At 46.0% G+C, this 26,811-nt stretch overlaps 2 protein-coding genes across 2 annotated transcripts in view; one reads left to right on the top strand and one right to left on the bottom strand.

Moving 5' to 3' along the window:
* The window catches only part of T265_01123 (hypothetical protein), a gene marked incomplete at both ends in the record, with an annotated part of 29,456 nt that extends 12,803 nt beyond the window's left edge, over positions 1-16,653 (top strand). Inside the window, 3 exons of the mRNA XM_009165084.1 lie at positions 11,463-11,737; positions 15,480-15,581; positions 16,294-16,653. Coding sequence (XP_009163348.1) covers positions 11,463-11,737; positions 15,480-15,581; positions 16,294-16,479 — 563 coding nt within the window. The remainder of the gene's footprint in view (positions 1-11,462; positions 11,738-15,479; positions 15,582-16,293) is intronic.
* A 6,228-nt stretch (positions 16,654-22,881) lies between these two features.
* The window catches only part of T265_01122 (hypothetical protein), a gene marked incomplete at both ends in the record, with an annotated part of 9,362 nt that continues 5,432 nt past the window's right edge, over positions 22,882-26,811 (bottom strand). Inside the window, 4 exons of the mRNA XM_009165083.1 lie at positions 22,882-23,079; positions 23,118-23,254; positions 23,289-23,366; positions 23,407-23,466. Of these exons, the coding sequence (XP_009163347.1) occupies positions 22,882-23,079; positions 23,118-23,254; positions 23,289-23,366; positions 23,407-23,466 (473 nt within the window). The remainder of the gene's footprint in view (positions 23,080-23,117; positions 23,255-23,288; positions 23,367-23,406; positions 23,467-26,811) is intronic.

Raw genomic sequence — 26,811 nt, 5'->3', positions numbered from 1 at the left:
ATTTAATGTTGTCTGCATTACAATAGCGTCAGGTCCGAGAAGAGCTATGTCGTATGCGTACTTGATATCTTTGAGCGAATGCCCTGGGAGCACCTCTACCCCCACAGTCATTAGAGGCTGGTAGTGAGTCTTCCATAATCGTATCAATGACGAAGTTGAAGAGGAAAGGCGAAATAGAATATCCCTGCCTGAAACCACTTGATGTGGTGAACTCAGGTGAAAGCTTCCCGTTGACCTTCAAATGGCCGCAAAAGTTGGAGTACAACGCCTTAAGGAGTGTCAACAATTTATGGGGAACACGTTTGCTCCACAGACACTTCCATAGTGCCCGACGGTCCACAGAGTCAAAAGCAGCTTTCAAGTCAAAGACTACAACAATTGTTGGGCGCTGGAAATAGTATCGCCGTTTTAAAATGTATCGCAGGGTGAAAATATGATAGACGCATCCACTTGCAGGACGGAATCCAGCTTGGTTTCCACGGATCTCTCTTCCTATGTTTAATCGTCATTCGAAGGATAAGACCTGAGAGCACCTTGGATGCTGCCGGGCTGGTGCCACGGTGGTCTTCACGCAGTGTCCGCGTACCGCTTTTGCAGATAGGAATAACTGTCGACATGCTCCATTGTTTGCATTCTTTGAAGAGGGTTGAGTGCAGATCGTCCGTCCTTAGTACCTTCTGAAGTTTAGGTACGAATATTTCGTGTTATATTTCTTCCGACAGGCGATTAATTTTTACATCCCTTAAGCCGTACACACTATCTTTTCAGCGTTTGAGGGATTTGTGTGCGTCGTCGTACTCATTGCTTGTTGGTATTAATTTCCTGGCATTAATCATGGATAGCGATCTCTACTATATCCAGTGCTGTTGTGGTCGAATCGGAGAAGTCAAACCGATAGTATCGAATATCGCTAGTATGGATTCGCATTTTGCCATGATTCGTCCACGTGCTTTCCACCAGTACAACATTGGTTTATTGTAGAGGGTAGTTGAGCTAGCTCAGACCGATACTGTTGAGCTATGGTAGTTCTTCGGAGATGGCTGATTGGCATGCTTCTTGCTGACTTTCGAGGGCCTGAAGGGTAACGAACTGTCGGGCGTTCATGCACCATGGCGTGATCGGAACCAAGTTGTATGTCCTAGAAGGAACGGCAGCTCTGAGTGGTGGCCCTCCAACGGTGGGTGATGGCCACGTGATCCAACTGGGTCCACGGTTGATTGGCGGTCGGTGGCCGCCAGGTTACGCGATGCGGGAGTTTATGTTGAAAGTTAATACTGACTAGAAACAGTTCATAACCAGCACGTGACTGGAGGAGTCGCTCTCCGTTTCGACGCGCATCAACTCCGAATCACTCGCCCTTCTCCAGTAGGGCTTTGTATTATGCTCTTGTAAGCCTCGTGAAATCAGAATAAAGTTTCCCTTCGTGGGAGATGTCCCTTTCCCAGAGACGTTTAGGGAACATTGAAGTGTTATTGGTTGTTGATCAGGTGGCTGTTGTTCGGCGAGCTTGGCATTTGGCTTGCAAACGCTTCGTCACCATTCGAGGAGACATCATCAGTGCGCAGTTACAAACATTGAAGTTGTTCAGTGGCTAGAGTGCGAATTTACTGACCGGAAGGTCCGTGGTCCGAACCCGGCCTCTACCTCTCGACTTCCCCTGTCTAGGCTTGGGTAACCTGGTTGTATCCCAGCTCTCGTGCTTCCTTCTTGTGGCATGTCAGTTAGGAACCGAAAGGGTGCTACAGCTGAACGATTGTTGGTTTGTATTGGAGTGGCTGTTCCTTTTTACCTCCTCAATAGTGCTTAATGTCTCCATACAGAAAACTACTCACAAGGTTGATGAAAACTCTTCGACAGCCCACGACCGGTTTTGCCCTTCTTGTGGCTCATCAGGTAGGCGCAGTCCCCGAGTTTCCGTCAACCTTATGTTCTACTTGAACCCAAATTGGACTGTTTTCGAGAAATACACTCATTTGCAAATCAATTTGTTTTTACGAGAAACTCAACTGAATCTCTCGTTTATGATATTCTATAACTGAATATTCTGCACACAGGCCGCCTCATGCCAACTGAAACATGAGACGGCCTGTGTGCAAAATATTCAGTTATAGAATATCATAAACGAGAGATTCAGTTGAGTTTCTCGTAAAAACAAATTGATTTGCAAATGAGTGTATTTATCGAAAACAGTGCTAAATGTCATTTACCGAGCCGATGAGCAAATCACACACAAAAACGAATCACATTGGACCTACAGGTATTTATTCCGTTCCATTATCCGAATGACACGAATTTTACTGTGATCCTATCGGATTCACTCGCACCGTTATTTGAAGCACAACTCAGCCTGGATTATATACTTTTGTTCATAATTGGGTTGACGTGACCCGGTGAAACTAGGTTAGATGTGGGTGTCCTATTTTTCAAACTACGTTAGTCAGGTCTGACCAAACTGATTAACCAGAACGATGCATAGTAAGTCATCATCATCATCGACAGCATGACATCAGTGTTCAACACCGATGCTTCACTGCCGTACAACCATGACGTATTTGAAAGCCTTATGGTAAAGAAAAGAGTAAATGTGGATGGGGAGGGACTTAGTGCTAGCTTAACATAATCATTCCAAGGTGCATACACCTCCAGACATTCACTCAGGCAATCTGGATAGAAACTGACAACAAGAACGCCACTGACATCGGTTGGCAGCCATATCTTGTAGTGTCTCCAACCAGGCACAGTGAGGATCACGCGGTCCCCATCCTGGAAGGCGAGTAGCACCGACAGCACCCAAGCGTTTCGTGATCTCCTTCACACTCCTCTGGCAAGTCAAGGGTTGGCCACCTCTCTGTTTACGCCACTCCGAATTGGGCGTGGAAAACAGTACTCTCTTCGGCAAACGATGGTTCGGCATGCGTAAAACATGTCCCAACCAACACAGCTTCTGGTGCTGGACACATTCTTCAATGGAAGTACCCGTTACACAACCGAAAACACGCTTTCTAACCGCCTCGTTACGGATTCGCTGACACCAACCCAAACGAGTTATGGTTCTGAGACAACGATTGTCGAAAACCTGAAGAGACAACGATTGTGGAACACCTGAAAACGTCTCAGGTCCGCTGCTGGAATAGGCCAAGTCTCAGCCATACAACAAAACAGCCCGCATAGTAAGTACTGTTAGCATAACTTGACTACGGGCCGAACGTTCTTCCTACACAGGTTTCATCTGTTAAAAAAGCTGGATGAGAAGAAATCGCCCTTTATTTTAGATGTTTCCTCCGAAGGATGTCCATCATAAGAATACCTGACAGCCGATTCATGTTCGCCGGTACAGAGACGTAAAAATGTGTGGATGCGAACAGTTGGACAGCTGAAATCAGTTACTCAGAGCTGATTCTGATGCCGTATGCAGAGTTAAAAGGGATAGAAACGATGAACTAACATGCAGAATCCTGCCTGAAGCCATTGACCGGCGTAAATATGATGGCACAACAGGAAGCACTGGCACCGTCTCAGCATAAGTCCTGTCCATTATAATGCCTAACACTCGTTCCCGGCAACTTCCATTAGCCCACCGGTAAGCTGGTAATGGATAACCCGGGTGTGTTTTACTAACTATATGTTTATTTATATTGACATAACAGGTCCTCATTAGAAGGTGAAACAAGCTTCTTTCAGCCCCAGTTGTCTACGTTTAGAAGTTTCGGCGGTGTGACCATATGGGTGATCCACTACGCCATTCGTTGATGTGTCCATCCAATGCATTTTGCAAGTTCATTTGGTGGTGTATGTATTGGAGAAATTCAGTCATTTTCGGATAGTTCGCTTACTTTTCAGCATTGAAACACGTCCCACACCTTGGCATGTCTGTATAGATAGCCGTTTTCCGGGCGTATCTTTTGAGCTTCATGTTACAGTTACAGCATTTCGCTTGTCCGCGAGCTCGGACTCCATCCCTTACTCAACCGTTGTTTAAGGTGCGAGCTGTTTTTGCATCGGACTGCATTCAGTTCTAGTGCTAGTAGCCGTTCGAAAGACTTCAGTGTTCGGGATTGGATCTGTCATTTGATCTGAGGCATTTTACGCAGACTGCGAGTGAAATCGGTCGCATAAAAATGACGCCCGAAGAGTACCCAGATTTCGCTTCCCGTCAGTCGTAGTGTCTACGCGCATGTGAGGAGTATTCAAGACGCATTTCTCAAGGCAGCCAAATGGTGTATTAGCCTTCGAAACTTGTGCGTTTAATACACCACCAAGCATTAGGCTTGTGTACTCTAAGGTAATCTAAGGTAAATCTATAGGACTCGCTCTCCCGCAAGTGTTCTTTAGACCCGACTAAAAATCTATCATCTTGAAATGGTGGCCGGGCCTGAGTACTGCGATATCTGGGGCTTCGTTTCATAAGGCATGACCATGTTGGAAGTCCCAAGGGGAGCAGACAGACTAATAGCCACGAGCTCTCTCCTGACGACGGACTGGTTAGAAAGTTTGGCCCAAAAAACTCCGCAGATTAACTGTTCAACCTTCGGAACCTGCGAACAATCAGATTCGGTTCCAAACTACTGTCCAGATTAGTGTCAGTAGCGAGGCACTCAATGCGCCACTTCACTCGGCGGGTTTCACGTAGCCAAGCGAGTCACATCATGGAGTCAGTTTTACCGGATAGGGTCATCCAGAAAAACGCACCACGTAGGGGATCAGACTTGGGAGTTAGAGAGTATGGGAAGAATCACTCATCTAACCCACTCACCCACCCGATGCCTTGTGAGTCACACTGCGATCAAAGGTTCGATTTAAGGTATCTCAACTTAGTCGCATCCCTCTTCCTGAGCTACCGAAAAATGTCCGCAGATCTTCGTTTATCGATGCCTTTTGCTAATTCTTTCCCACCTTGAAATCATACGTCCCTGAATCACATGACTCGACTCTGAGCTATCCATTAACATCACTGAAAATTGCGGTTGGTCGTTGGGGTCCTGTGGAATCACGCATAGGTTGATACGGAATGAGTCTTCTCAGACAACGGAGAGCAGCTCTTCCAGTTGTGCGCTGACTTTCTTGCCTGTTGAAATTTTCGGCGCAAATGCTTGCTTGGTGTTATCTGTCGGCCACAAAACGCTACGGACCCAGTCGTAACAGGCATTTATCAGCTGGCGTACGCAACTTTATTCATATTACGTTATGGCGTGACAAATCGCTTTTCTTCAGGCCCTCGCAAATCGACTAAAGTCGTGTCTATCCGTTTTGCTCAGAAAATTGTCGCAGTTAAATTGTATCAATATGAGCTCAAGTTCTCTATCGAGACAACCATTCCACTGCCGGTGGAAGCACCTGAAAGAGACATGATTGTGTTCACGGCCTTCAGAGCTATCTACCCACGACTTCCCAACCCGATCAGTTGAACACTGGATATCATCAGCGTCGCTGATCCCGATTGGTGCCAGAAAGCTCATGAAGTGGCACACATGAAGCGGCGCACACGGATCCTTCAAGCTTCAGAGAATGTGGACTCTAAGGAAAGACTGAGAGTTCTGGTGGACAGTGATACCTCGGAGGATAGAAAGGGCTTCTACCTCCCGTCTATCACTTAAATCGATCAACCGGCCACAGAAAGATACCTAGCAACGGAACGATAGGCGTAAGGACGGTTCGCTAGTTCATTCGTGAATACACCATTTGGAAAGATGGGTCAAGTAATTTTGAGAACAGTTCTTATAGCACCTCACAACACCCCCAGTGGAGGTTAACTGAATGTAAGCCTTACTTGCCTACCGGAGGAAATATGGTGCGCAATTTCCCTGTTAACAGCTGAAAAGACGTTACGGTGATTTCTATCAAGTTCTCTTCAAGAACCGGAGCAGAAGCTCCGGTAACCGACCTGACCATTTGTTCGCGCTACATGGAGTGGATAAAAACTACCTTAGTTGTACTTGTCCTCCAAAAGCTGACTTGAGCAGTGCGTGAAAAGCCTCGTAGCATTAGCCCGACAGCTGTGTCATTCAGGATGCTCTGTGGTCTTATCCTTCGCAAGTTAACTGAACACAGAGAGCAGCCCCTAAAAATCAAGCTGGGTTCTGTCCTGAATCGATCATATTGGTCTTTTTCTGAGGGATTATGGAACGGTGACAGCAACAAACAGTGCTCACCCTACTTGACTTGAAATCCTCCTTTGATTCTGTTGACTGTGCCAGTGTTTGTGAATCAAAGACTCGTAAATCCATGACCTTCTGGAAACCGCTCTACGCAAACTCCCGTGAAATGCTTGAGAATCTCTGGTGAGCATTCCTTCAATTCCCTGCATCCAGTGTTGTAAGACAAGGCTGTTTCCCATCCCCTCTCCCAGCCTGTGGGGCTGAAATCCTCGTAGAGTGTTCAGAAACAGGTATAGCGTTCTATTCGTGTCCGGCCTTCGGAATGCAAACAACACTAAATCGTCTTAAAATGTTGTCCCACGCTTTGATGTGCTCGTCACACCTAGAAAGTTTAAAAATCTCTGATGCAAGACTGGACAGGATGAAAGTCAAAACTCATGCTTACAGATGAGTCAAGGTGGTAGACAAATTTATTTTTCTGGGTAGCTGTGCAAGCCCGTGTGGTTTAACTAAATATGACATTGCTATCAGGTTAAGGAAAGCCAGATGGACCGCCAAACTGCAGCATCTGTGGCATAGATGTGACATCAACCTATCGGCTGAGGATCAAGTATACATTGCAACCTGCGCTCCACGCTGTCATATTGAACAGTAACCTGAACAGTGCGAGCTGAGTGTGTTAAAAAGCCTTCATAGCTTGATCGTCTTTGTATTTGTAGGGATACCCGAATTCCCTTCGAACATTGGACCGAAAATGCTGAGATGTGCCAAGTGATTTTTTGGGGGAAATGGTACACGACAGATGAGCTGATGAAATCCCATAGGTTGCTCCGACTTCAGGTCCTTTTTTATACCAACGAATCGGCTTACTCGAAAAGACCTCTCCGAACAACCACACGGAGGATGGAAACCACTGCGAAGAATGTACGCGTCCACCAATAAGTCGGCATTCCTTGTGTTCCAGTTCAGCCGGTTTGTCTATGCTACATTCCTGAGGTGACCGGATGCACCGTGTCCACCTGATCATCTTAGTCAATCGCACTGATGTCCTGTCGGACCGTAGGACGGTAGGATTGAGCTCGCAATTTTCACTCGCCTGTCACCTCACCAGCCGGAGGGGAGAGTGACGTCCAATATTTCACATGCAGTGATGCGTGCGCCAGACGCAGGTGCGTACGTGTGCAAGCACGTGCGATAATGCGATTTGTGGATTGGATGATGGGGAAACTGGGTGAACTGCTAGGATTTTGATGATACGGTGGTGCCACGGCGGCTGAAAACATAAATAATTCTTAAACGGGTAGAACTCAGATCAGCTGCTTGTGACACTACACTAGTTCTCGACTCTTGGCGTTTCGGCTTCTGGCATTTGTGAACCGGTTCGCGAAGCCTAGAAAAGGTGTCTCGATCCAACACCAACTGTCTAAAAGGCGCAAACTCGCAATACAACCCCTGTGTGAACAGACGAGTCTCCGGTCCACTGTCCGTTTGAATAAGTCCATTGGTGGTGCAGTTTCAGGTCGTGATTCTGTAGGTTTGTATCTTTGGTACATTGCCGCAACGGTCAACATGAATGAGTGGATTTAAGAAACTTTACGTTATCCCTACCCCCAGGTTTTTATATCGCTTCGAATCCATCAATTTCGCAGCCCGACTTCCAACTAACAATCTTACTTCTTCCGGGCTTAAATGGCTCCAACGCCATTTGATCCTTTTGCAGTCTGGATTATCATTCACGTACTGTGTAGTTCAGTTGTGTACGCAACTAGTTACCATTGCTTTTATCACCAGGAGATTTCCAGATGTAGCTTATGGTTCCCTTAAGATGGGTTCGAGATCGTTCCGTACGACAACACTCAACTCGATTTCCTCGTCACTTCACTGCAATAAGTAATTTCCTAAGAAGTGTGAAAATATTCTGTGTATCAGAGAGTACTCTAACCTGTTCCTGATTAGATGAAAGACAATTTTCGATGGATCTCTTTTGGGGGTGTCCATATTTTGTTGGAAAATGACGGGATTGTTGGGTGAAGATTTAGGACTACTATTTTGTGACGGACAGAATTCAGGACGATAAAATACCGTTTGTGAAGAACGATATTATTCGTGAGTAAGTTGGACTTGCACACATTACCAAGTTCATCGCTTTCCCTGTGAAGGTTCGTCAGGAGCAGGTCACCTCACCATGTGTATGGACGAATGTATTTCTGACGCTGAATAAGATCTCATTTTAATAGTCCATGTTTCTGTCACAGATTGGCAGCTGGGTTGGGAATTGGCAGGTGCTCCAATGAAATGTCTTGCTTAACTGTATAAACATTCTTCCTTGCTGGACATCAGGAGGCCATTGTGGCTCTTGGTGGATTTACTGATGCGATGCTTCCAGGGACCTGCTGCGCAAATAAGGTGAAACAGCATGCAGAGGTTTCCGCTTTTTTCCTCTTCGGCCTTCTGGATCAGCGAAGCTTCGCAGTTTATTGTAGATGGACCCACAGAATTTTTCGATATGCATAATTCAAGACGAACAATGATATCGTTCTGATAGCTCTGAAGAAAGTATTCACAATGGGGTAAGGAGATGGTGAACGAAGGAATACGTTATACAGCAATGTGGGAGTGCCAGCAGTAGCATATGAGTCCCGCGGGACGGAATATTTGAAGTACAGGAATGTGGGTCGATCTCAGATGGCTTCAAAGCCATCACAAGCGTGAGTCAGGAATTCGTCCTTGCACGTGCTCTCTAGACTCCAAGTTAGACGATCATTGTAGAAGTGATTATCTTGAATGATGCTGCTAGTGTGGAGACCGAGTACCATTGTGCCGGACTTCTGTTCAACATCAAACCTTTTATAGTCCGTCAGCTGTGTTCTATTTGTGTATAACCATGGATCGTAAAGTTTAGCTAAGAAGTTCTCTGGTGCTTCACGGTATGGCCTGTGATTCGGCGCGGAGAAGATCCCTTATCCATCAGCCTTCGACAGGTAGCGTCTGTAAAGCTCTTTCGCGCAGTGTTTATGAACTACCGTACACATTTGTTACCTCGGTGACAGTTTGTTGACTCAGGTGTTGACTATGGGCTGCCAGTGTTGTGTGGCTATTAACAAACCCAAGAAGCTGGTATGGAAAACTTGTGGTCCACATTCGTGGTTCACAGTCACTTGTCCATAAAGTGATGTTCTTATCTCGTCTGCTTCATGGCGCTGAGGCGCTCAAAACGTATGTCGGATACCTGAGTAGATTCCACGCGCAATGCCCAGAGTGAGTACTGGGTATCAACTGGGGTGAAAGAATGTCGGACGCAAAAGTTGTTCGGTGAGTGAATTGGAATGTGATGGGGTTCACAGCCTTATACAAGTATCTGTGGTGGTTGGAAGGGAAGGAAATAGGATCATGAATCAGCTTCTGTGTGGTCGACCGAACAAAAGGATAGAATCCTGGGGGACAAACTGCTATATCCGGACACTAATCGAGGTTGCGAAATCTGCCAACCTGAATTTAGTGAAATGTAGTCGTTGAGTTTGTTCACGGAACAAAGTGCACGTCGTTCACAAACGCACGTGGAAACACAGCGAACAGTTGAACCAAATGGTTCCTGTGTTTAGTGGAACTTGTAACCCGAATATATGAAGTATCAAGCCTAGGTCACCTCCGTGGCTAACCTTTTTTTTTACTGTCTAGTCGTCACCGTGATAAGTACAGAAAGCAACCTCGTGAACTAGCGCCTGTCTAGTTATTCGTTGACTCCGTGGGTCAGTCAAACTTACCCTGTTTTTCGCTGGCCCACAGTTGTATTCATCAATGATCGGATAGTCCATGACGATCAGTGCAAACACAAATGCAGGTCACGAGTACATCAGTCGCAGGTACCATTTAGTTCGAATGTTTCATCTTATGCTTGTGGGGGACGAGATGGCTCAAGTGGTTAGAGTGCGAATTTTCTGACCGGAAGATCCGTGGTTCGAACCAGACCTCTGCCTCTCGACCTCCCCTGTCTAGGTTTGGGCATCCTAGCAGCATCCCAGCCATCGTGCTTCCTTCTGGTGGCATAGCAGTTATGGACCGAAAGGGTGTTACAGCTGAATGATTCATTTATTTGATTTTTTCATGCTTGTGGACGGTATGCATTCAGCTGTGCTTATCCTAAGATGGTGCTGGAATGGTACTTCAGTGACCATTGTTGCATATACCAGCTCAAATCAAGGCGGTTATTGGCGGGATAAGATGTGGGTTTAATCTGGGTTCGGACTATTAACAATCCATTCACTCTACCCAGGTATACATCACTGGTTACCACTGTTAGGTTGATCCCGTTTGGGTCTACCTGGAACTCATCCTGAAACTGTAGACCGGAATAATACGCCCACAACGTTAATTGAAGTGACGATTGTACAAACCAAACTGATTATTGGTCAACACCAGCTATCCATGTGTGAGCCGAGTCCCACCCCCTATATCTCAGGTTTTGGCTGCTCAATTGTCCCCACACCATTCGACAACTATGCACCACCAGTTAGATATGTTGATTTTTCTGAACCTGCTTCTTTCTGCTCTCCCTAAGGCTTTATTATCCCGGATTTAGACCGGTAGACGATTGTTCAATTGAAGTACACTGCCAAACAAAATGCGCATGTAGCATTGCCTATCCTATACGGGGACCCATCAGAGTAGCCTGGTTTAGTATAGAAATTTGGATACAGATACCGGCTAACTAGATATATTTGGAGACCCGTTTCGTACCCTCTGTGGAAGACGGGTTTGTCCGCACACCAATAAGCTGCTTCTGATTGTATGTTGCTCACATGTTTTTTCGCCCTTTAATCACCACTTACCTAACTTTTCAGTCACAGGTGGTTGCTCTGGGAAGCGTGAGTACGACGGATCTGTAGTTTGACTAATAGTGACAAAGACCCAGGAGTGCATTTTTGAAGATCGCGAAATTCCTGTCCTAGGCGCTATATTATTACTCTCGTTTCGCTTCGTACGTGAACATGAATTGTCTTATCGGATAGCGCGAGATTGTGCAACTAGTAAAAGCGCGAATTTACTGACCGGAAGGTCCGTGGTTCGAACCCAACTTCTGCCTCTCGACTTCCTTTATCTAAGCTTGGGCAACCTAGAAGTATCCCAGCCCTCGTGCTTCCTTCGGTAGCATGGCAGCTAGGCACCAGAAGGCTGCTACGGCTGGACGATTTTCTGTTGGATGCGGTTGAAGGCAAGAAATTTTAATGTTATTAGAGATCCTCTGAACTAAAGCGTGATTTTAGACAAATGTTAGGCTCTGTTCTTCAGGTTTACCCCACCATTTGTGTGCCGTTTACCGACTACTTTAAAGTACTCACCACTATGAGCCCGTTTTCTGGGTTCTAGGTGGCTCTCCATTGGCGCAGTCTGGTCTGGTCACAGAATCTTGGTTAACTGGTCGCCTGAGTCAGGTAACTTGTCAGCTTTCCGACTTCGAATTTCACACGCTGTGTTGCGCGCGTGAAGGAGCGCCCAACATAGCCTATCCAGTGCCAGCAGATCCTTCATCCACCTTACGACGGGCGCGGAAATTGCGTTATCCTCGGGCCCGAATAAAACTGGTTTTTGGAGCAGATGTACTACAATCTTTCGCGGTCCCTGATTTGTGGTCTGAGGATGACGTGAGTTCGACTATTTCTCAGTGACTTGTTGCTACAGTATCGGTATCTATTCAGACCTCGGTCACCGTCTGCATTGTAATTGAGCTTGGAGTTATTGTCAGCAGTATGTTTCAGTTGGATGAGAAACTGTCATTGTCTCGTCGTACACCTATCGGTGAAACTATCCAATGGGAAATTCAACTTTCCACACGTTTTTACCCAACTAGGAATTGTGAGGTAGCAGACGGTTGAGCCACTACATTGGACATCATGGTTGCCCCGTCTGTGACAGTGGTCAGGCCCAAGTACTGTACTAACACTATCTACTACATCTGCTTGTACTTAGTGACTCAACATTTGATCAAGTCATGGGGGCCCGGCAGAAACGATCAACAAAGAGTTATGACCGATTCTCACACTAGCAGTACTGCAGAGTTTGAACCTTACTCGTGTCTGTGACAAGATTGTGAAGTCAGTAGACCGTTCCCGCTTACTAAGGGTTCCGTGCAGCGCCAGAGCGCATCTGGTGTGCGCAACAACATCAAGAGTCAGACATCTATGCCGCACTCTTTGCTCCCTCGGATTGGGCCATCGCCACCTTAATCAGGCTAGTAAGTCATTTGCTTCGAGTGGGGCTCTTCAGAGGAAAAACCCGACAACTTCCGCCTTCTAGGTCAAACTGCTTAGTCAAACACTGGCTTTAGGATTCTTAGATTAACCCTTGTGTCTTCTCACTACTTCATCGTTTAAATTCCTCGCATATGTAAACCAGCAGGCTCTCATATTGTCAAAATTCAAATGGATTGTTCAGACTAGTTCACATGAACGTTCGGCATCTCATTTTCAGTGATAAATCTTTCTGCCAGAAACCAGGGCTTCTCTGACTATGGTGTTTGTCATCTTAAATCCTCGTCTAACTCCATCTTGTGACAGCTTTTTCCGAGGCCTTCGTTTTTGCTTTCGTTCGCCCCTCTTTGACGGTGGTTTTCTGGTAGCTGAAGTTAGTTCGTATGTCATAGAGAAATTATTGTTGGTATGTTTACTGCCCCCCAGTTTTTCGGCCCCATTGGCCTGTTTAAAACCAAGACGGCCAAGTCCATTTATGGTTCGGGTTCCGCCTTCAATATCAACATCATTTTGCCAACACTTTTCATGGAAGAGAATGTCGGTAGTTCAGGTAGCCTGGATGGTCGCGGTGAGTTACCGCTACGCACTGATGATGTCACCTCGATTGATGATGAAACGTTTGCAACCAAAGTGCCCAGCTCAGCGAACAAGCCAGCGACTTTTAATGGAGATCTGTTTTCGCGAAATACATTCATCTGCGATATTTATCGAGAGACTCAAATGAATCCTTACTGAATCTTTCGTTTGTGGTATTTTCCAACTGATTGTGCTGCACAAAGGCCACGTCATGTTTCAGCTAGTACGATGTTCGAGATACCGAAATGTGTTTTCTTTACAAACACACTATTGATAAAGCTACTGTGAATTCCTTGACAGCGGACAACCGATTTCGCCCTACCTGGGGACTTAGCAGTCACGCGCAGTCCCACACCCGAGTTTTCGTCAACCTTATTATCTCCTTGAACCAATATTGTACGCGATACGCGAAATACACTCATTTGCAAACAACTTTGGTTTTAGTACTCAACTGAATATCAGCTGAACATATGGCTGATGGAAACTCGAGAGTCACACCTACATGGTGTGCCCCAAGAACGTCGTAGTCGTTGTGAATTGTTGAAGTGTATTCCGCAATCCTATGAACACTCTGTCCATCGATAAAACGAAAGATTGGCTTCGTTCTTCATCATATGTCAACACAGAAGTTCGTGTGGCAGGTTTATTTCCATTCTGAGTAGTCTTGTTTAATTTTGAAACTATATTCTTGACATAGCTCCAGACACTGTGCATATCCTTAGCCTGTTTTCCATATCGGTTATTTTCCATTTTACGCAATTCAAAATACCTATATCCCGCCGACTCAAAAGACATATCAAGCTCAATGGTATCTTATTGTTTGCAATCTTCCTCAAAATCCCATGCAATTGAATTTTCACCTAGTATCACCAAACCTTCCGAATGTCTTTTCGCCATTATTTTATTTCCGCCTGCACGGAAAAAGTCTTCTGCCCTTGTTGTATCTTGGGTGACCGAGCTATGGGTTACGCCTGCACTGCGCCTGCCAGACTACGCGATAGGGAGAAGACAGAGAACTGGGGACACGGCTGTACTGCCAGGACAAAACGTACAGAGCGTCTGCGTAAATACATAGGATGACTACTTGGCCAAATATGGTCGTTCACTTGTTCGCTTCGTACAGCCAATGGTGGTGGTCCGGTCGTGAACATTCTCAGGCCCACTACGCTGGTCTTGTGTTGCTAGGCCGTGTTTCGTGGGGGCCCCCAACTCACCTACTTTCCGGACGTGTCGAACCGATGATGACCTTGAGGATGCGTCACTCTCTGCACGCACTTTTTCTTCTGTCTGGGCGCGCCCTGACAGCTCTCCAATTCTAATAACGTTATATGGACACTTTCGCTGGGCCACTCCTACTAAACCAGGTTTTCTAGTACAGTGGTGTGAGTTGTGGTCAATTCTAGATCCATACGCAATCATTGGCCCAATCTAATGGGTAGTTTATATATTTGTGAATTTTGGCAAACTGGAGCACTGTTGCCCCTTATTTTTGAGTGCGGTCACTGGTGTGTATTCGATACACTTGTCTTTTCCGCAAGCACGCACACAGAAAACCAAAGTTGAATGTCATTAATCTTTGGTTGGTTTTATTTGTTCACCTTCTGTGCACGTCACTGGAAATCAAAGCGAGTATTTAATGTGCTCTAAAGAATCTGACGCTAGAACACCAAAAAGTGCTAACTGAGCAAGCGACTAAATTATGCCACCCTTTTGGGTGTTGGGTGTATGGCCTACGGGTCATCGACTGCGTTGAGGTCAACGCTTTCACGTCACGAATCAGAAAACACATAAGGAATATTGCGTTCTCATATTACAGTAGCCCATCTTCCTGTCTACTCTGGCAGTGGAACGCAAAAATAGTTGTCAGTGTCTAAATTTGCGCATCAGACCCCTGTATGACGTTCAATAATAGTATTTCGCTACTTATCCAGACTTCCGGGACGCCCAAGACCAGCATTCACCGACAAGCTTATATACTTTGTACAAATGTCGTATCCTTCATACTTAATATCCATCGGCACGAAGTGTCTTTTCAGTAACTTTCGTCTAGCTTCTCAGCTGAACTCGGTTCGAGACGAGCCGATTGGAACCTAAGGCCGTACACTGGTTCATTTTGCACTTCCCAAGTTTTGAGCTGTTTTCCCTTTTTTATAATTGCATCGGTCTACCCGTTGGTCGAATGTATTGTTCCCTGACAGGATGGACGAATCAGTTATACCGCACGGTACTACGAAACCAGATGTGGCTCACTGTGGAGAGGCGATTTTCGTTACACCCAGGCACCAGGTTTGGATCGCCAGATGTTCAGGTTCCGAGTTAATTTCAGCACCGCTCAGCCGACTATCTCACTTGTATCTACTCCCCATGTAATTTAATTCGTTTGGCTCGGTTTAATTCATGTGCCGAAATCCATTAGGATAGTCAGATGATTGCTCGCAACTTTCCACGCTCCTAATGGGGGCCCGGTAATAAGCAGGTTGTGGGCTTGGAGTCTCTTACATGAGTTCACAGTTGCATTCGACTGATATGAAATTTATTCTCTTCATTCTACTTTTTCCAGATGGAAACCTTGGTTCGCGACTATGGCATAATTTGCATAAGTCGTCCTGGTTCGGACCCAGCAAGTCTCATCCAGAATACTGATATCCTGCGAAAACACGAGGTAAACCTTGTTTCATGTTCAGGATATGTTCCCAACTCATTGGCGTTGTTCTAATTGGATTCAGGAATTGAGCATAGAAACCCCGCAGCCAGCTACTATATTTACTGATTTACCACCAGATGCACCAATTCCGCGTTATGCTACCAGTGCCGTGATGGTGTCACTACCACCACTTTTGGTGTTGCGACTGAGAATTCTGTTGCACAACCAAATGATCGTTTTCCACCTGTCTCGTTGCGGATTTGCTGGCACCGGCTATCACGAGCTATGGTCATCAGATAGGTTGTCGAGCATCTGAAGACGTCTCAGTTCCGCTGCTTACAGACACTACTTATCGTGGTCTTATTTTAAAAAACCGAACATCCTTGCGCGTCGTCTTGAGCTTTCGTGGATACTCATTGACTATCACGCAATTGTAAACAAACACCGCAAAGCAGCCCCACAGGTTCCGTAACAAACCCCCCTTCCATTAGACGCGAGGCGGGGTTACGAAAAAACTACATACTACTCGCATGCCTCATCAGTAGCATTCGATGTTACACGTATCGACAATTGTCATAGTTGCGAATCCGTAAACTATACGCAGACCCTAAAACTTCATATTATTTGTGCTGAATCCACATCCACCGTCAAACAATAGTCGTTTACCGGTATAATAATGTGCATTTATATTAATGTCTTATATCACCTGGTTTCGTTTTTCACCTTTCAGGACAATATTATGCTTGTTACCGACTGGTGTGAGAACAAGCTGAGCGCAACGATGGTACGAAACAATATAAAATCAGGTTCATCCATCCGATACCTGGTTCCTGATGCTGTTCTAGAAAAGATATATGCTGAAGGCATGTATGGGGCAAAGAAAACACGACGGCTCGTTACCAGCCACCTTTGTTGATATCATTCTCTCCCCCCCCCCCTGAATTGCAAAATTTCATCCAACTGAAACAACTCAGTCTATAGACATTTACGTAATCCACCTATGTAGAACTGGTCAGTTTTATGTATTTTTTTATCTGATTTAACCCTACTGATTCATCATCACCATAAAAGGCACCGTGCTTTCTGTACACTTGAGTGTGCAGTTCCGACTCCTTCACGAACAATCAATTGCTAAGACGCATAATTAGGATTGGAGGCTAAATAGGAAGAATCCAGAAAGAAATGTCAAGATAGGCATATCAACATCCACGGTTTCTCGCTTCTTAACCGAAGAATATGGATAGGCAAGAAGAACATCGGCAAAAGGTTCAAGACACTTCGATTGGACTAAGAATGGTCTACTGAGCCGTTGTGCAATGCCTCGAACATACCACACCCACCACTCAAGTTCCATCGTGTTCGGCTTTTTGAACGGTTCAGATGCGTCTACCGTGCATGGGTGAAGTGGGTGCAGCATGTGCGCATCAGACTGAAATTTCAATCTGGTTCAGCCGAGTACATTCAAACTATCAATTAGAGCCAAACATGGGAGCATGGTCCAAGTTACCAATGAAGGATAATCTTTTCAGCATAAATTAACATGAAATTGGGAAACCGACATGTTATTACTACTGGATAAATATTGGGGATAGATAACCCTCATTTAGGTTCCGAAACTTTCCATTACATAGTGCTGTTATCTGGCTCTCACTGGCAAATACAGTATTCCCTCAGTAAGGAAGTACATGCAGATTATGGTAAATTGTCTCCTAATCAGAACGTAAACGTTTTGGAAGCACGGAGTATGGAGTACGTCTTCTGCACCTGGTTAACGGAGGGTTTGGATGTTTTCAGCAACAAACGGCAGGGTGTGATGAACCTTGTTGGTGCGTACTTATCGTCGGAACCTTCTTCTGGGTCGAAATAATGAGTTCTGTGCGGGCTAGGCAGATTCATATAAACGCCAATGATTGAAAGCGCTCATGTACACCGCTGACTCAATCAATCAATGTATGACCCATAAAACATGTACCATTGGTACATTGGTTCCAGTTGCTACAGTTTAATCACCGGAAGGTGATGTGAGAGGTCAGACAAGCAATCTAGACGATGGCATGTTCAGTTAGTTCGATGACTGGACAGCTACGCGTTAAGCTTACTGGTTAGTGTTTTCGTAATTCTTCGCCAAATCCGTCGCCCCCACTCAGCACAGGGCTGGGCGAAAAGAGCTCTGCGAGGCAGACGGTCCTTCGGCATAATAAATAATAATAATCGTTCAGCTGTAACATCCCCTCGGTGTCTAACTGCCATGCATCAGGGCAGGAATATTGCCCGGAAGTTGAGAGGCAGGGGTCGGGTTTGAACCACGGATATCCCCGTCGGTAAATTCGCGCTCTACTCACTAAGCCATCTCGCGCATTTAGCATGCGGATTACATATCCTAAACAGCTTAACTTATAAGCGTGAGCAACTCATCTGTCGTTGAAGAGTTAGTTCCTTCTAGGGCCATCTGGTATGCCTCAGCATTACTGATTGGGTGTTCCAATCAGACCCCACCAATGCTTTGGAGACCGCTGGTCAAACACTGATATCTTTCGTATGTCTTCTGCGTTTCGATTACGTTTTCTATCCGTAAAGCAGTATGGATCACACTACCGCAGTGTAAAGTCTACCCTTGACAGACAAACTGACATCACCATAGGTATCGGGTTGGCAAAAGCTATCCAAATTCAAGGGGTAATCTCATCTCCATCTAGTTCACCGAAACTCATACAACTGCACAGTAACTAATTTCATCTATCTTGCCGATCGGCTGGTCTGCAAGCCGGAGATTTGGGTTGTTTATCCCACCAGTTTTGTAGAAGCACTACGCAGTTCAGGTACGAAACGTATGGCGAGGCGAGTGGTGGAATTATTTAGATTATTTAAAATGGTTTGCACTTTTGACGCATCTGAGCGAAGGAGACCAATATCGTTTCCATACTCAATGAGCAGACGTCCCGGTAGCACGTGTATCACAAACGATACCTCGTTCATTTGGGCTAGCTTGTTGTAATGACGTTTAATCATGGGACCACCGATAGTCTGCGCGGACAAATGACCCTAACACTAGTCCAACAACTCCTTCACCACTGTGGTTTCAATACCTAGAGTCATGAACCCTCGGAGTGTACACTTTATGATAACATCGACGACGAGATCAAAAGAGACCAACTCCACTGGTTGTCAGGTCTCTGGATAATTTACTTACACAGTACTCTGACCAGAAGTACGAAAATAAATTGCACGAAAAATGTTTACTAACTTCAAGGGTATCATTCTCCGGCCGAGGATATTCAGGGGGGAACAACCTACCCACCAGTACTACACCATCCTGAGCAATATGCTATCACACTCCGCTTCGAAATCATCGCCACTACGATGAATTTTGTCCTCGTACACCAGACGAACTTGATTCTCCACACACCCCAACGGAGCCCGATAATAGTAAGGTGGTTGGGATCCATATCTTAATGAAGGACACGCGAGAGGTGCGGTAAAGATATGCACCAGTGGGCCAGAACAGCACTCCGACGATTAAGGAATGCCTTGGAGCTTACGGTAGTTCAGCTCAACAATTGACACTAAGCCCATCCCTAAGGCTATTGGAGATCCTATTGCATCATTTGCGGCTATCCCGAGGCTCTTAGAAAAGGCTCACCGCATGATATTCCAGACGGGCTCTCTTCAGACAAATAATCTCATCGCGCCGGGCAGCATGCTTCTCAGTGCCATACACTTTCTCATTGTTGGGTACGCACTGTACATACACACTTTTGGTCCGCTTTAACTATTCAGGATGCGTCATACTTACTGGGTAAACTTAATCCTTCTGTTGACATTTTCCATCTTCTGGCTAAATCACTGTTCCTTTATCTTTTCGCTCGCAGTGCTCAGAGACTGAACCTCACCGTGGTCTGAAAGTTTAATTGCCTCGGTGACCCGTTGAGTTATACTGGGTGGTGTCCATCCTACACTCAGTCTCTCACACCAGGTTGGTCAATGCTTAGAGGTCTGACGAACACAGTCTCCTGGTCCTCGAGGTTCGAAGGTAGCACATGAGTGGCGACGTACTCTATAAAAATAGCAGTACATTTGTTTTCCGCCAAACACCGCTACCTTGTGGTCAGGCCTTTGAGTTAAAGAATTTTCTGAGAACCTAATAGTCCTCCTGTCTAGGTCTGGGCGCCCTGGCAGTATATAAGCTCACGTACAACCAAGAGATTTGCAACTGACGATCAGTATGCAAAAATAATATAAACTTCAAAACTTTCTTTCGCGCACCGTGCTAATGAACTTCGAGTTGCTAGTCTAATAGTCCTCTAGGTCTGGGCGCCCTGGCAGTATATAAGCTCACGTACAACCAAGAGATTTGCAACTGACGATCAGTATGCAAAAATAATATAAACTTCAAAACTTTCTTTCGCGCACCGTGCTAATGAACTTCGAGTTGCTAGTCCTAACAGGTCATCTGACGTGTGTTGATAATTTCCCTTCCGTTTTGATGTTAGTACGAACTCTCTTTGATAAAATGAAGTTGTCTTTCACACAGGAGACGCGAGTGAATGATACTTCTTAGTCGAACCTGTTTATATATCGATTCCCCTACACCGTGTTTGATTGCCGACATTGAATCAGTTTTACCAAAACTTGGGAGCCGCTTTTTCTTCCTCAGCAGTGCGTCAGTTTGAAGCTCCCGAACTCTGTTCGAAATCGGTCCGCTCATGTATGTATCCGCATTATTTCCTGTTTCTCCGTGGTCTAGTGAAGTGATTCCTCAGGCAAACCCAAAATGGGTTCAAATGTCAGTCTAAGATCTCTTCCAATTTGTCCTTTCCGCACCTAACATTGGCATAGCTCTTCAGGTCATAATCTTCCTACTTTGACTTCCTAATTGCCAAATCAAGACATCAAGGAACAAAAGTACTTAAAAATATCTACGTTCAAACTCCCCATATAGATGGGCGATCGGCCCGTACTTTTCTACCTACCCAGAGTGAAATTAATGAGGACTTTTGCGAGTGATGCTCCTTGCGAGCCAAATTTATTTACAGCCTTAACAGTAGAGACCCATTTGAAGACGAGCATTGAGTCACACAGACTGGAGCAAGCGAGAATACATGTACCCGTACCTCCGAAATTTGCGCACATTTGTTTAATTACTTGACAATTAAAAGTAGCCAGCAGAACTGGAGCTGAAATCTCGGCAACGCATGGGGTTGTGTTTGACAGCAGGTAAATTTTTGGACAGTAAACATGGTATGAAAGCATCGTTTGAATGGTACTGAAGCATTTTAAAAATGCAGTAAGTGATTACGTAAATTCTTACTAAGTTACCAATGACTTCGACATAGCTTATTATGAAACGGGTGAGCCAAATGTTCGCGGTGAATAGGCAATTACACGCCGATGCCGAACGAAAGCAAATGGGGCCAACTGGATCTCCATACATCCATGGATGCCACTTGCATGTGTTTACGAACCATACGGGGCACAGATTATCTCAAGACCGAACTCCATGGTCTCTGCTAACAGGACTGTTCCATTAACGCCTGTCAGTTTGGCCGGAGAGAACAACAAAGAAACTGCCTCGCTGCACGATTCATTCGAAAACGTGCATTCCGGTGGTATTTCTAAAGCCCGATATCTTGTTCTTGACTGGCTCTGACCAAGCCTCCAAGGAAAGACGGCCTTGTCCAAGTGTGATGGCTTGTGCGCCTCCGTAAACGATTGAGGTACACTGGGGGGGGTCTGGGTAACACTCGCAGAGTCACTCGTACCACGCTGTTCAGTGGTTGGAGGTTCGAACAACACAATCTCCTGGATCTCCAGTTTGAGGAGTGGAACATAGGTGACGAATTATTCTTTAAAAGTGATAATGAATTTCCATTTCGCGCTAAACGCTACTACCTTGGGGTTAGGCTTTTGATCAAAAGACTGGTCTAGAACCCTAATCGTCTTGTCTAGGTCTGGGCATCCTGGTAGTATCCCACGTACAACCATGAATTACACATCCGAAAAGTATCTTGCGCCACATCGGGCGTCGCGCGGTGCCACCAACCGGCTGCACACAGAAGGAAGGTGAGCGAAGAGGAGGCTATTGCTGACGACAGCTTTTTCACGTAATTATTCTACCCACTCTCCAACATAACCCCACAAATGAAAATATTGTAGGATCATCCGTGAGGAATGAAAACCCCGTTCGTCTTGCATCTGTATTAGCCACAACATCTGCGCGAGATGGCCCAAGTAGTTAGAACGCGAATTTACCGACCAGAATGTCAATGGATCGAATCCAACCTCTGTATCTCGACTTAACCTGTCTAAGCTTGGGCAACCTGACAGTGTCTCAACCCTCGTGCTTCCTTTGGGTGGCATGGCAACTAGGCACCCGAAAGGTGTTACAGCTGAACAATTACATTTGCGCCTTAGCCGGTGCCGACAACCTCGGGCAGCTCGAAATCAATCTTCAAGCTTCGACCACCATTTTATCTGGCTGCTTTCAAGGTTCGCAATCGGGATAAGCTACCTTGGCTTTCAGAATGGACTTCCTCGACAGTGATGTGTGCTGTGTACCAGAAACAAGAAGTCAAGATACAAGCACAGTGGTCGAGCTGACCGCTCCATCTCCACACACATTCACCGCAGCTTTATCTGCAATGGTCTATGTCGTCTTAACTCACCGCGCGGAAGGATCATTGCTTAACTGGATAACTGTTGACAGTCACCTCTGCAGAGTTCGTCCGGCAGATTCCGTGAAGAAATCTCACAAGCGAGGTGATCGCTGTCCGTTTACTGTATTATTTTACGCCCCAACAGGCCGTAGGTTTGAAACCATTGAAGACAAGTTTTAGGAGGCCTTGTGAGTCGTGCTATGGCGGGCCAAATGCTGAGATAGTTTTGGCTGCAACAAACCTGAATGCGCAAGTGGGTAGACTTAGCGCATCTGAAACTCAATGAGGTGGTCGACATGGAATGGACTCGGTACAGGCGCATAATGGCATACACCAGCAACAACAATACTGACTTCCTAATTAACCGTGGTCGTCTGATCACATGGTGTCCTCTGACACTCTATCAGCCACTGACCCAAATTAGTCATCATCATCATCACTGTCAGCTGTAAGAACCGCGTACTCGTCGTACACTGGTTGTAGCTGTCACAATTTCGTTCACGAAGTTTATCTGATCACCTTTAAAGCTTTTGGTGAAAGGAATGAAGCTCACATGGTGACAGATCTAATTAATAACTCCGTTGGAACGAATGCCGTTGAATACGAAAATAGAGTGGAAAAATAGATATGCTTTATTGCAAACAATATTTTACAACATGGACGTTTTAGCGACGGGCACGGTCGGGTGATCTACTTCGACTGCGATCACGGTTGCGGTGCCGAGTGTGTTGTCTTGGTGATGACGCTCCCCTTGTGAAAGCCCAGTCAACGCGTATCGTCTGACCATGCAGTAGACTGCCATTTAATTGCTCTAACGCGGTTTGCGCTTCTTTGAACAATTCATACTCCACCAGCGCATAGCCCTTTGGCAAGTAAGTGGACTGTAATACTTGTTTCTTACCTTCAGATAGCCAGTTCGGCGGTCTAAGTTAAGATGGAGATTTTTTATATCACCATATTCACAGAACTTATCACGGATATCTTCCTCAGTTGCCTCTTCATGCACATTACGGACGAAGACGATCCACCCCTCAATTGCTGGAAAAATTACCGTAGGCTACTCTCAACTTACAGCGTTGTGGGCCCGGGCCTCCAGAATCCTCTGCAGTTCTGAGACTCTCGAAGCCCTCCTTCGATGTATCGGTAATTTCTATATTAAATAAGTTTAATGGTTTAAGCAGGAAACATACCTCCGATAAATCCACGACCCTTGCGCTTTTTCGCACTTTCCTTCAATTTGAGGAGGCCATCTGAAAATGGAACAATTCGGGTCAGGCCAAACCGAGTAAATTGGTGTGAATGTAAGATTAATACCAAACGGTGTCAAATGGTGACAGCAAATAAGTAGCTTGAATGGCCAGTGTCCAGCCTCGCTTCAATCGGAGCCTGTCAAGTTACTGTGGCTTGTTCAGCCACATGATATATAATTGATTATCGTACCGTCTTTGTAAAGTGTATCCATTAGCTAATCCGCCATTCTGCGGTCACTGGTGGTATATTCCCTCGAACACCATTTTGACGATTGTACCAGCACTTCCCTATATGACTAAACAAATAGGAAACAACTTGACTGCACCCGCAATATTGAAGGCATTTTACATTCAAATATGTGTGTGGGATTTACCGGTCAACACTGAAATGCGGTGCATCAAGCAGTCAGAAGGGAAACACACTGACCATATGATAGAAGCCCGTTGAGGCACATCAGGATCGCTTGTCCTACATGGGGTTTCCCAAGTAAACCGAAAGCATTATGCGCAAAAGCCAGGAGTTTATAGCCGGTTGGCAGTCGGTACCTCTGCAGATGACATGCGAGACCTCACTAAAGTAGAAGGGCGAGATAAGAAGCTGTGGATTGATCGATGTTTGCGCCATTGTTAGATTGGGTGGTGGTCAGCCATCCTACTGATCCATCATCAACAGAAGATAGGTAGCCTTCGCGAACACCTTCGGATAGATGCCTAATCATCCATCATAAAACCGAGTTCAATAATTTACATGGAAAGCACGGAATGCCGGCCACCTACCCTTTAGAAGACGCAGTGTGGCGAACAAGACTATCCTCTAGTCGTTGAACAAAGGCTGACTGCGAAGTAAGGCTTGTGTGGATCTGGGCCGCTTCGTACGCGCCTGCAACGGCTTTGACCCCCAAAGCAGTGGAAGAAGCAAGGGCTTTTGTTTGCGGACCCTCCTCCAGCCGCCGACTCAAATGTCTGAACAACGAAGCGGCGTTTGTTGGGGTTTTCCTTAAGGACCCTTCCGAAGCCAATGACTCAACAACCTGACCCGGTTGGCTGCAGAGGGCTGGCCTGGCCGGAAGACGCAGGAAGTAAGGCAAAATCGTTTGACTAGTAGTGGGGCAGTTACAAACACTGTACGAAAAGTACGCTGTTCTTACAACTGATAAAGATGATTACTAGTGGTGCTGCGCACAGTAGGCACTTTATGAGCATCGCCTAATTACAATTTTAAAAGTATTTTGACCGTGTTGAATAACAGACCGGCGATCACAGTCGTGTTGGACTACCAGTGTGAGTCTTCGGGGCTGACCGTTCCACGCCGTCCTCGGGGGGAGGTATCACCGCTGGTCGTCTGAAAAAATACTTTACTGCCCCAAAACCCCTATCGCAGGTAACAGTAGTATTTTATCTCCACACAACCTAACAAGATTTCTCGTAATATGGGAACTGGCTGTTCTTCAGTTTGCTCCCGGCTGATCTGCCTGGCATGGTTGAGCCTTTAACGACTGAGTTCCAGCCAGTGTACTCCATAACGTCAGTTCAGCACTCAAGCACGACCACTAAGAGATTATGGCTTTCGGTCGGGATCAGAACAGTAGCTTACAACAGACAAGATGGTCGAAAAGTCAAGAGTTCATGTGCGAACCTTTGAAAAGCCATTGTCCTAGCTGCTGCTAGATCACCGAAATTCTACCCTATCCGCAGCATTCCATGTCGAAATTAAAATCAACAGACAGCAACGACAGCGTTGAGATTGATGCTTCACATCCGTACAACAATGAAGCTTTAACAATTATATTTAAATTCTTGAAGTGAAAATAAGAGAAGAGGGGGAAGGGGGGAGACCTGCTGCGGGATTACCGCAAGCATTCTAAGGTGTCCACAAACACAAGCGCTCAATCAGACAATCAGTATAGAAACTCACTGCATGAACGCCACCGACATCGGTTAGTCATCACATAGTTCAGTGTCCTCAATCGCGATTACCTCTTCCTGGAAGGTGAACAGCACCAACAACGGCCAAAGTTTCCGCAACATCCTTCATCCCCTTTTACCGTTTCACATCATGCCTACATCTAGATCTGCGCCATTGCGAAAAGCACCGGAAACAAAACTTCACGGCATGCGTGACACATGGTCCAGTTACCTTTGCTTGCATTTCTGGATGCATTCTTCGACTGAAGTGTCCGCTGCTTTACCGGAGACACGTTCCCTGACCAACCTAATGCGAATTCGCTGGATCCAGCTGATTCCAATTACAGGTCTGAGGCACGGGTTATTAAAGACTTGAAAGGATCTCAGATATTTTGCTTAAAGTGGCCATTTCTCGCAGCCGTACAACACAACCACTACCATAGCCTGATACACGCTGTCCCTGAGATCCAGCGATATACCTTTTTGATACCACAAGTGACCCAAATTAGCGAACGTGATTGGAGGCTCTGAGGTTCTTGCAGTGACTCCACCAGACACATTTCCGTCAACCGAGATATGTTAATTGCCCTACACCTCCAGTGATTCTGCTAAATTGTAAGGAGGCATGTTCAAAAACTGTACGTTCTGAAGCGTGGTTTTGCGCTTTGAAGGTGCTAGGCGCATACCCAAAGTTGGTATGACGGTGGCTAGTCTATCCAACGGGGTTTGTGCGACGAGAGCGACTTGGTCTGCATACTCCAGATCGACAAGGCCCTCGCCAGCAACACTGGGATTTTGAAAACCTGCCAGCGTTCGACTCATTATTTCATCGATGACGAAGCTTAACAAGAATGGAGAGAGTGAACATTCTTGTTAAATACCAATAGGGAATATTTTACACCGCCAACCGTACATTCCCACACCCGTCACGAAGAGACTGGACCTTACATTCCCACATCACGAAGAGACTGGACCTTACCGTGGTGTGACGGTTTGCGCACCTCAGCGATCCATTGAGCTATACTGGAGAGTGTCTCTCTCAACTCACAGAGTCTCTCATACCATGTTGGTCAATGGTTAGAGGTCTGACGAACACAGTATCCTGGCCCTCCAGGTTGGGGGTTGGAACATGTGGCGACTTGTTCCGTAGAAATGGTAATGCATTTGCATTTCCCGCCAAACACCGCTGCCTTGTGGTTAGGTTTTTGAGCCAAAGGCTTTGGTTGAGGACCCTAATCGTCCTCCTGTCTAGGTGTGGGCACCCTGGCAGTATCCCAGCCCACGTACAACCATGAACTGCACATACACAAATAAACTCATACCACATCGGCCGTCGCGTGGTGCCATCAGCCGGGTCGCCTTACTTGCTGCATACAGCAGGGCGGGTAAGCGAAAACAGGCTACTGCTGACGCCTCCCTTCTTTCTCCTTCACATACTTT

The sequence above is a fragment of the Opisthorchis viverrini genome (genome assembly GCF_000715545.1).
Source record: "Opisthorchis viverrini unplaced genomic scaffold opera_v5_12, whole genome shotgun sequence".
In the NCBI taxonomy this organism is placed as follows: Eukaryota; Metazoa; Platyhelminthes; class Trematoda; order Opisthorchiida; family Opisthorchiidae; genus Opisthorchis; species Opisthorchis viverrini.
Note: the sequence above shows the minus strand (reverse complement) of the source record. Positions and strands in the feature narration are given on the sequence as shown.